The sequence below is a fragment of the Stegastes partitus genome, unplaced genomic scaffold (assembly GCF_000690725.1).
Source record: "Stegastes partitus isolate 25-593 unplaced genomic scaffold, Stegastes_partitus-1.0.2 Scaffold275, whole genome shotgun sequence".
Taxonomy (NCBI): domain Eukaryota; kingdom Metazoa; phylum Chordata; class Actinopteri; family Pomacentridae; genus Stegastes; species Stegastes partitus.
In genome coordinates this window covers 438,969-450,249 of record NW_007578006.1, presented here as the reverse complement: position 1 = coordinate 450,249, position 11,281 = coordinate 438,969, and the positions used below count along the sequence as shown (strand labels likewise).

General features: G+C 43.1%; 1 protein-coding gene across 1 annotated transcript in view; it reads right to left on the bottom strand.

The window, feature by feature from the left end:
* Positions 1 to 627: 627 nt before the first annotated feature.
* The window catches only part of sh2b2 (SH2B adaptor protein 2), a 29,559-nt gene continuing 18,905 nt past the window's right edge, over positions 628 to 11,281 (bottom strand). The window contains exons 3-9 of the mRNA XM_008282543.1: positions 8,353 to 8,454; positions 8,031 to 8,122; positions 7,575 to 7,675; positions 7,318 to 7,479; positions 6,990 to 7,192; positions 5,712 to 5,886; positions 628 to 4,166 (exon numbers count right to left, since the gene is read on the bottom strand). Of these exons, the coding sequence (XP_008280765.1) occupies positions 3,832 to 4,166; positions 5,712 to 5,886; positions 6,990 to 7,192; positions 7,318 to 7,479; positions 7,575 to 7,675; positions 8,031 to 8,122; positions 8,353 to 8,454 (1,170 nt within the window). The 3' untranslated portion in view covers positions 628 to 3,831. The remainder of the gene's footprint in view (positions 4,167 to 5,711; positions 5,887 to 6,989; positions 7,193 to 7,317; positions 7,480 to 7,574; positions 7,676 to 8,030; positions 8,123 to 8,352; positions 8,455 to 11,281) is intronic.

Genomic DNA, 11,281 nt, shown 5'->3' with positions numbered 1-11,281 from the left:
TTCCTGAGGAGAAGAATCTGCCTAATAATTATGCACACCTTGATATAGGGTGTTGATCTCCTTAGGCCACACCTTCCCTCGTTACACAAATACACATCACCTGATATGCATAAAATCCAATAAGCATTCAAGTTTATACAGCTTGGAGTTGGAAATTATGGATAAAATTATGATATGGTCAAAATAATCACTTGCCTAATAATTGTGCACACAGTGTACATATGGCAACATGAAAGTCCTGAATAGGGATAAACAGACTAAAGCGATTTTAAACTACGATCTTTAAATCTAGATGACTGCTGCTCTATAAATGTGTGGGATAAGCCTGAATGTCTTACACTTCAAAGCATGTTCTTGTGGGCCTAATTATGAAACAAGAGCAGACAGTTTTATTTAGTGTAAACTGAAACAGATGAGAAACCACATCACGTCGGGTTTGACACTTCTACTCACACAGATGAGACAGTTTTGTCTGTACAGAGAAACGCGTCATCACTATAAATGCTTCATCAGTTGATGTTTGAAACCCCAAAGCCAGCAACCTTCTTGAGCCTTTAATCACCAATATGTGAGGCTGAACCCTCTGGTTGTGACATTTATGTGCGAATAATTGCAGAAAATGTGCAATAGTTTGTTCACATTTTATTCACAGAAATATAAAGTAGTATGTCAAGTACATCACTTTGTACAAAATTGCACAGACTCTTCAAAACTCAGTCAGACAACAGAAAATTCAGCTTTAAGTGTGTTAAGAAAATAAAAGGGCGACATGAGTAATCTGTGATATGTGACGTGGGTTTCTTGCAAAAAACCATTTCCACTGTGGATGTTTCATCAAGAAGAATCAATCAGTTGTACATAAATAAGACTCGATGGGAAAAATGTAATTTACAGGCTGAGGAATAAATATGTTTCAAAAATAGGATTCAAATTGGCACATGAACTGCTCCGTCCGCTCCACGACTCAAATCACCTCTGAGGCTAAATGGCCATGCTCGAAAAGACAGGCGGCGACTCTTGATATGTTGAATCCAACTGAACAAAAGCGTTGCATGTGCTTCAGATATTACATGCAGCTGCTTGCTTGTCCGTTTGCAATACTTTCAAATGCTTCTGCTTTTATGTTTTCAGGTGTGTCTGACATATTTTCCAACAAAAGTTGCTGGAAAGTGCGTTTATTCTGCTGCCCTGCGGAGAGAGGATGAGAAAATTGATGACTGTGGATATGAATGTATCATTAGCAACCAGATAATTTAGCTTAAAGCACTAAAAACAAGGATAATCTGGCTTTGTTTCCGGTAACAAAATATGCAAACCAGCATCCCTATGGCTCTCTACGGACAGTTAGTCAACAAATTCTGTCTTGTTTAAACTGTCTTCAGCTGAGTGACTGGTCTCATCTTTGACTCAGCACTGAAATCTGACAGACTCTGTGGTTGAAGGGTGCTACTCTCAACTGAGGACCACTGCCAAATTGAAATCCATCTGAAGACTGTGACCACTGCATTAATCTCCCAAGGCTGGATTACTGTAACTCACTGTAGCTCAGTATCGACTGGTTTTCACTGTTTCGTCTGCTGCAAGACTCCTGACTGGTACCAAAAAAAATGCAGAGTCCTGTACTTGCATCTCTGCACTACATCATTTATAGAGACAGAACTGCTTTTAAGGTTATTTTTCTTGTTTATAAAGCCATGCATATTGGCATCTGGGTACCTCTACCTCTTAGCTCCTCAGAACAACTGATTTTAACAGTTCCATGTTTGAGGCTGGTGGATACAGAAGATCTTTGCAGTAGCAGCAAAGCTTTAGAACAGCTTTCCTCTCTCAATCAAATCTTCCTCCTCCATTGACATTTTTAAGAAAACTCTCAAATATGTTTTCCATAAACTTAATTAGATTTTGATTTATTTACTCCATACAAAAACCCAAAGTGTAAACAGGTGTTTCACCGTATTTTTTGGAGTTGGGAGTCTCCTCTTGTTGCCTGGCAACTGGTTCCGACCAAAACGAAATAGTCAAACAAAACTGACACTTTGGATTTTGGGCACATTAAACAAACATGACAAGCGCTCATTAATGAGCTTCAGACGTACTGCAAGACGGGTTTTGTTATGTTTGGACAAACCAGGCTTGCGGTTATCCTGTTTCCAGTCCTTGTGCTAAGCTAAGCTAGCTGCCTGCTGCTTCACACATTACAGACATGAGAGTTGTACCGAGGTGTTAACACTTAGGAGGGAAGCCAATTAGCACATTTCCCAAAATATCATACTTTTGCTTTATGAGGATTTTCTAACTGATATTTAGGCATAAATACCTACATTAAAAAAGTGGAGTAAAAATCACATTGTCTTTTAAAATATTAGCCTCAACAGCTCAGCACTGTGTCAGCCTAAAGTAAAGCAGTAATGTCACATCTTTCCATTCAAGCATGGCCACCTAGTACCCTTTGTTTTACTAACTGTACCGTTCCACCCACAATTCACCTGCAGGCTGCACAAACAGTACACAATACTGCCACCATTCAAAAACAAAACATGTCCCAAGTCCCTCCGATAAATGCTGGATTTGGTATAATAATATCTTCAAGGCATTACTTTAAAGTGATCTATATTAACAGCATATCTAATCTACAGGTTATCCATATGATGAGTTTGAATACAGAACCATCACCAGACGGAGGGACTCCGAAAACCATGTTTTAGAAACACTACTGTAGCACACCGATCATTGAAAAATATTTGGACTCTAATACACCACCACACACTCATAGAAATAACCCAGTAGGACATCAAAATGGGAGCCACCCTGTCCTGATCATACAGGCTGAACCTGGATTGGTTTTTCTTCCATTTTAACAGTTTTAAACTGATTTGTAACACAACGTATGACCACCTGTGTGTGTTTGTGTGTGTTGCAGCCATCAACAAAACTATGAGAAGAGAACCACTTCAGTGTGCAGAGATATGTATGTTCAATATGTCTTAAGCAGAAACTGACAGTAAATTAATCTCCTGTTTAATTTCTGGGCTGTTGTGATGATGTGTGATGACAGCGTCATCCTCCTTGTTGCTATGGACAACAGTCCGTTCAAGTCCAAGGTAATCGTCAGGCACTAAGACCCTTTAGGCTGTACATGTTTAAGAAAAACACCTCTGAGCTAACACTAACACACCCATGATTGCTGTACTGATGTTAGTGTAGACCAAAGACCCAGAGCAGGACTTTGTAGGGAAAAACCCGCAGGGACAGTGAGGATATCCGGGACAGACTCAAAGCAGCTTTACAAACATTAACGAGATGCTCTCGGGAGCTCGGAGGAGCTCAGAAGGGAGGGACTGTTTCTTGAGGGTCATTCCAACCTCTCAGTCCTCCAGCAGGGTGGTGACACAGGCTCTGCTCCCAGGGAACTGTGGGTAAGGGTGAATGGGAAGTGGTCAAAAGAGGTGAATCAAAGCCATATGACTCCACTGGATCACTTCCTCGCGCTTTCTCCTCCTACACTGATGTTCAATGCTGCATTTTCTACATCTTATCCTCTCACTTTCTACTTGTAGCCATGTGCGTCGCTGTTTATGCACATCTTTGACGACTGAGTTTGAAACAAAGCCACGTAGGCTGAGTGATTTTATCAGCATGGACTCACTGCTCGGCATCATCTCAACCCCGTTCTCAAATCTGAGAAACAGGAAACAAAAACAAACAAACAAAATGATGGGTGATCCAGTGATCTGGACCGTTTTCACCATCAGCAGAGCGCCCCATGTCACTTCCAACTTTCTGCATCTCATCCAGTCAGCAGATACATGACCGAACCCTGCCTGGTGTGGTTTAGTAGAAAGAGTACTGGTTCTCCACAGCTCTGGCCCGGCGAGTCCCATCAGCATCGTGGTAGTCCTCAGAGGCTCCACTAGAGGCCTCCAGCAGGCGTTCAGAGCTATTGCTCCGGCTCTGTAACCCTCCTCCTACTCCTCCTCCGGTACCTGGGTCACTGCGGGAGAGGGAGGGAAGGGCGGTGGGTGAGGAGGAGGTGCTTGAAGAAAGTGGGGCATCAGAAGGAGGCCCCGCAGGCACCGCGATTCCAGGAGGGTGAAGAGCTGGCGGAGCCGAATCCGTCCGGCAGCCTGCATCCCTGGGTGGAGTGAGGACTGGAGGCGCGGCCACATCTGCAGCAGATTGTGGGAAGAAGAAAGGCATCCTTTTAATAGAAGACACATTAATAATACAGATTAATCCGTGCTGCTGATAGTTGTTTATTGGTTTACGCTGAAGAGTTGCGAGTAAAAGGCTCCTTCACAGAGCAGCATGTAAACACAGACAGTGTGGGCCTCCTTTATTATCCTTTCTCTTGGTGGGCAATAACACCGACAACACTGGTGCCAAAGACACGCCTGACCAGTGTATCAATAAAGCCTTTTACACCCTGAATCAAACCCTCACTCTATGTGCATGTGAGTGAGTGCATGAATGTGTGTAGGTCCAGCCTTCGGGGAAACAGAGGGCCTCTTTGTGACCACCGGGGTGGGTTGGAGCTGGAGTCTCGGCCTGCATGCAAAACTCCTGCGGTATAATCGCCCCCTCACTCTCCTGTACAGGAGGGCATTTATCCCATGCCAGGAGAGTGGAGGGCAGGAGCAGTGTTAGTGTGGACGGGGGTGTGGGGGAGAGGGTGGGGGTCAGGGAGTTTTAGCTCTGCTTCCTCTGTCTATGAGGCCAAACCTTTGCGACCTGTCAACATATTTAAGTTTCTAATTGGCTGCCATAGTGCTTTGGATTTGGTGATCCAAAGAGTAACTTTCAAGTTGAGACTCTTCGTTCTTAGAAACGTATTTGGAGCTCTGTAAGTTAAAAAAAAAAAGCTTGGACAATTTGGACAACTTGGAAATTTTACCCTTCTTTTATTTTCACCTCTGAACCCCCAAAAACCTGCCAGCAGGTTTGAAAAGTAAAGTAATCTTTAAAAAATGCCACCATTACAACATTTATCAGAGCCAGAAACTGTAAAAAACAGAGAGCAACATCAGATTTTTAACTTTCCAATGGTCCTCGAGCTAATAATGTGTGTCACTGTTTGGTCAGAAAGCAAATCTAAGCTTTAAAATGTGATAATCAAAATCATTTATTCTACAGTTGTCATTTTAAAAAAATCACCAAAAACAAACTGTTTGCTCCAACAAGAAAAACAAAAAAAATTCTACATTTCTCATCACAACCATACAGTGACTGTTTCTATAGAGATGCAGATTGCAGTGAAAAATGAGCCCAAAGTGAGGAAACATGTGACTGAAGCAGAAAGTTGAGCAAATGAAAAGGCACCACTGAGGAAATTACAAAATCACACATCCATTCACTAGCTGTATCCACTTTATCCTACAGAGGGTCACGAGAGGCCAGAGCATATCCCAGCTGACACTGGAAGGGTAAACTCTGGGCAGGTCGCCGGTCCACCACTAACTCAAAGAGACAAGCAGCCATGCATGCTCACACTCAATTCTACGGCCAATTTAGACACACCAATTAACCTAACATGTGTGTGTTTGGAGTGTGGGAGGAGGCTGGAGCAGACACAGGAACAACATGCAAATTACAGCAGGTTGTAAGGCAACAGTGTTGACCCCTGTTTGTTGTCAGATCTCAAGATCATTGTAAATGTTACAATAGACGGGTTAAATCAGCAGTTACATCTGATCTACGAGCAGTGTGTGCAGTACCTGTGGTGGAGCTTCGCTGCACTTGTACGTAGGAGCGTAGCGTGATGTCAGCTGAGCCTCCAGATTCGAGGGGGATCGGATGGGCGTGGAAGTGTCTCAACATGTCTGATACGGTGTGGAACCACAAGTGGTGGACGTGGCACTGCCCGTTCTCGTTGACTGACAAGCGCAAATGCTGCGAGGAGGAAAAAAGGAGAAACAGAATGAGGTGGAGAAAAGTTTGCAATTCAAAGATGTGACAGAGAGAGAGAGACAGTAAATGAGAAAGAAAATGAAACATGGAAAGAGAAAACACAGAAAGACAGAATTGCCATGTGAGACGCAGTGAACATCTGAAACAAACAGAACAAGACAGAGGTCAGGACATTATCTCAGAGGCATCTTTCTGTGGAAGGAGAGCGACAGAATGCCAAGAGGACACCAGAGGAAGAGGCGGCAGCTGACACTTCCTCAACACTGCCGGCTGGCAGGATGTGATGTGCAGGAATCATGTTACATCAGGGAACACAAAACGTTGACATTACTGCAGCTTTTTAAGGGCCTGAACAACTTGGTCTGCAGTGGCTGCAGCACCAAATGTCAAGAGAAAAAGGCTGAGTTTATTTACAAGTGAATTCATTGTTTAAAGTCAATCAATGACCAGTTCATAAATGCATTAACTTTCTGAACCCCAAAACCCACCAGCAGGTTTGAATAGCATGTTATCTTTTTAAAAAATCACTAAAAAGGCACCATACATCAGTGCCAGAAACTCTCAAACCAGAAACAATGATCAGTTTTCTAAGTTTCCAATGTTCCTGAGCTACTCATCTTAACCACATCTAAGCCTAAGCAGTGACCTTTCATCAAAATCACTTTACTCTGCATGTCATATTTAAAAATTCACCAAAAACTTAATGTTTGCTTGAACTAAATTCTGCAAAAAAAGAAAGAAAAATGATGTGCCCCTTAGCACAACTGTGAAGACATTAGTGACTTTGCTGAGGTCAATAGTCACATGACAAAAACTTTGACTTTTCAGCTTCACTGGGCTGAACTGCAGCTTGTGCTTTCATGAGACAAGTATGGAAACAATTTTAAAATGTAATTTCTAAAATATGTACTAGTGTGCAGGGACACTAAAAATAAATATCATGGTTCCAGCAATTTTCTATTCAACATCCCTGTAAATTTAACACATTTGTTTTGAACTGTGAGTCAGACAAAATAAGCAAACTGAAAAGAGAAATAATTCAGAGTGTGTCGGACTCAATCACATAACACTGCCTCTCATCTCACCTTGGCTTTGCCCTGGAAGTTGAAGGTGAGGACGTACTCTCCTGGCCGTGTCTCACTCTGACGAATCACAAAGAGCCCGTGACTCCTGGCTCCGCCTGCAAGCACCAGCTGAGCCGCCCGCACACGGGACAGCGTACCATGGAACCATGGGTAGCCCACCAAGCTGGCATCTCCATCTGATTCTTTCGCTCCTTCACCACCACCTGAGCAGCGCCACACACAAATGTTTCATTTTTTTCCCATCTGTAATCGTCATCTTGTTTATTTTCATGTTCATGAATCCTCACCTGCTTGGATTTTCCAGAGGTGGAAAAGCAAATGCTATTACCTGCAGAAGAGTTGGAGCCCTGGGCCTCTGGGGACTGGAGGAAGCGCTCTAAAGGCATGTGGGACGGGTGCTGGGTAAAAGGAGGTTCCCTGCAACGGACTGAGGGGGCGCTGTAATGCTCTGCTGCTGTAGGACACGACCTCTCTGGAGCACGATACACTCCTAAACATGTTTTTATAAATGAACACATTTATCAGGGTCAAAACATGTAAACATTATGTAACGTGGCGCGAGAGTAGAGTCGAGTCTTTGCTCACCCTCAGACAGCAGCTCGCAGCTGCAAGAGGCCACCATGGAGCAGTCTTTGGAGGCCTGGCCATGAGGACATGACGCCAGCTCGATGTCATCGCCGCTATCACTGTACACAAGCAGGCAGGTCAGGAGAACCGCAAGAACATATACACATGTGCAAACAAACATCACTGAGTCCCAACACACAACTCTACACACGTCCACATCCTACAAACACAAATAATCTCTCTGTTTATGTCCTGAGCTGCACCGAGAATCGTCCCCTACTCCAGGAAACTGAGGAGGAATGTCAGCGGTGTGAGCTCGCCCATGTTTGTGCTTCAAGCAGCCTGTCAAAAACTCCACTAATTGAATGATTAATGACTGTGTGTGTTTCCCCTCCTCCTCATCTACTCTCCATCCCGCGGTCCCTCTCTTCTCTCCATCTTCAGTCAACAGCAAATATTTATCTGGTGGTTTACCCGGGGTCTATGCAGTCCTGGATGTCAGCAACCCACGAGTTTTTCTGTAGGGAGTCAATGGTTTCCAGGATGTATTCTCCCCCGTTTTCCACCTGTGGAGGCAGCCAGACACTGCAGTCACACACTGAGCTCTGTTCGGTGGGTCACATCAGGGTAAATAGCAGGGAAAATTCAATGTTAACTCAGCAAAGGCATGAACTTCCTCATTTTCCAATAACCTGGTTTCAAACTCTGTTTTCCATGTAGGTTTATTGTGTTTTTAATCCTGTCCAGCATTTCTACTATTGCAGGTGCAGATGTGTAAAAGTGGTGCAGATCCTACCTTCAGAACAAAGGTGTTGTCCTTGTCAGGCATCTCCAGAGGCATGGTGGTCCTCACCTCCACGATGGCTGACAGAGGGATGCTCACTTTGGGTTTTGAGGACTAGAACCAAACACACAAACAAACACTCGTGAAACAAATTAAGCATTACTACACATACTTAAGAGCTTAACACATTCACGGCTGTTTGGACTTAAGATCAGGATTCCATCCATTGTCTTTTGCATGTATGGACTCAGGTTGCAGTCGCAGCAGGCTAAGCAGGTCATTCCAGATGTCCCTCTGTGCAGCAATGTTTTCCATCTCCTCCTGGGGGATCCCAATGTGTTCCCAGGCCTGATGAGATATCTAATCCCTCCAGTTAGTTAAAATAAATACAACTTTAATAATCCCAGAGGAAAATCTTGAAAGCATCTTTTGAAGAGGATTTGTACCCACACATGAACAAAAGCCCTACCCACCTCAGTTGGCACCTTTTGACAAGAAGTAGCATTTACTCTACTCCAAATGTCTAAGCTCCTCACCCTGTCCCTAAGGCTGAGTCCAGCCATCCAACGGAGGAAACCCATTTGTATCCATGAACTCCTCCCTTCAGTCATTACCCACAGTTTATGACCATTAGAAAAGGCTGAAAAGTAGATCTAGATAGATAGATAGTAGATCTACTGCTAAAGCATCTCAGGTCAGGATTCCCAGATGCAAATCATTGCACTTGATTCCCAACAGGTCAGTCAAATCAGAACTGAAGATGCCTCTTGGATGAAAGGTGAAACGTCTTCAAGAAACAAAAAAGAGAAGTCCAGTTTCTTTTTTACAGAAGCTCTTAGGATTCCCATGACCAGGATGACTCAGAATCTACACAAACACACGTCAGTCAGGACTCTCACAATGACCAGATTACTGCCGGTGTAGGAAACAAAACTAAGAAAATGCTGCTGCACCACTTTATGTTTTATTTCTCTCTAATATGTGCTTTTTTCTTCCCGTGTGGTAAGAAAGGGAACAGTAGTGCTGCCCCATATTTTGTGTCAAAAGGCCGCTAAAAACAAATTAAACAATCTTAAAAGAGAACTTCCAGTATACTTAATATTTGTCAATCGCAGCCAAAAAAGTTCAGGAATTCCTGTTTTAGATGATATTAGACAATAAACATGAATATGTAGCCTGGAGCTTGTGGCTCACACTGGATTAAGAAACACATTTAATTTGGTAACAACATTTTTATAGTCATTTCTGCTCTAAAAAACAAATAATGCATCACTCCCTGTGTGGCAGTACAATTTTCTGCCAGTGTGCTATCACCAAAAACCAGAATAAGCAATTATGAACGGTCCAGGGTTAAATTACATCCTGTGTTACATCCTGTAGGAGGCAACTGCAACACTTTAAAAGTAGCAACTATATATTTTTCCACTAAAAAACCCTACATAGAGCTTTAAATTAGTGGTACAGGTTTAAATAGAACCACTTAACCCACTGTTTTTAGTGTGAAATGCACAAACCCTCAAAGTTCTCCATCACACATGATAATTTAGGGGCCGCATGCAGTCGAAATTATTGGTGCAGCCTCAGCAGCGACGCACTACGCCCCCAGATTAAATAACTCATTGAAATAAAATGAGGCCAGCATAAAAAGAGTAGGGAAGAGTTTACAAAAAGACTGCACGATCTGCAAAAAATATCTCCACGGCTCAGTTTTTACGCAGTCTCTTATTTCCCGCTGCATCTCAGCGATTATTCCTGCTGACTGACTAACAAACATGAAGCAGGAAGAGTTTACAAGAAGGTGGACACAGAAAACAGGCTGGCCTCAGTTTGCCCTCTGCAGAGAGTCGGATCCAGACGATAATCTTAACAGATCCGGCGAGTGTGTTTGAGGCAGTGAGCTGTGTGTGTTTGTGTGCATTTATTTCTGTGTGCGTCAGGAGAGGCAGAGCGAGAAGGAGGCTGACTGATAGTCTGGCAGAAGCTTATCAGTTGATCTGTCTGGAGTAACACTGTTCTCATCTTGATCCGCCTGTGCAGCTGGCTGCCGTCCACGCCCACAAGTCCTTTCTTTGGATCGGATGTCAAAAACCGCTTCCTGTATTAAACCATTCGACCATTTCCTGTACCTCTCTGCTCAGGACAACATGAGGCCAGTCTGTGTGGGCATTGTGTGTTCAACAACATAGTTGGTGAAAACTAGTGGTGTGTGCTCCGCCACACAGAGTGTCATCTGTGAGCAAAGAATAAAATTACACCTTCACATATTCATCTTTCTATCGGTTAGGTGGTGAAGTCTTCGTCTCTGATAGTATCGAACCACGCATATCATTTTTGTTTTTATTTGTTCATGTTCATTTGGAGTGTTAGCATATTGAATTTGTTACTAAACCGTCGCTTTGTAAGCAGAAACATTAACTTCAAGTATTGTCTATAATCACCTAATAAATATAAGTCTAATATTAACTCTCCTTTTAGCTCTGTCTTTGGTCTCCTCCACCTCTTGAGAAAAGTATCTGGGTCTGTAGCTGCTAAATGGAGCCCTGTGTCAAGGAAGAGTTGCAGGCTGCATCTGGAAATGACGCTGATGAAAGCAGTGAAGCTGAACAACATCAGTAAATTGTAGGAACATAAAAGAGTTAAAAGAAGCTGTGACGCTCCAAAGAGCAGAAGATAACCGCAGATTTAGGGAGGGGATAACTCTCTTCACATTGCACATATTGTTCAATCTGGTATTAGTTTAATAATGTTGATTGGTGCAATGATTTCTTGTTTCCTTCAACATGAGATGAAATCTCCACAGTGCATATCTCAAAGCCTCAGAAAATACAACAGAAACTATGAGCATGGTTAGATACCAACAGAGGGAAGTGAAAAAATATGTATTTTGCAATATGGGTGAATCTACCCTTTAACCCTTCAAACACCAAAAGTCTGTCTTAAG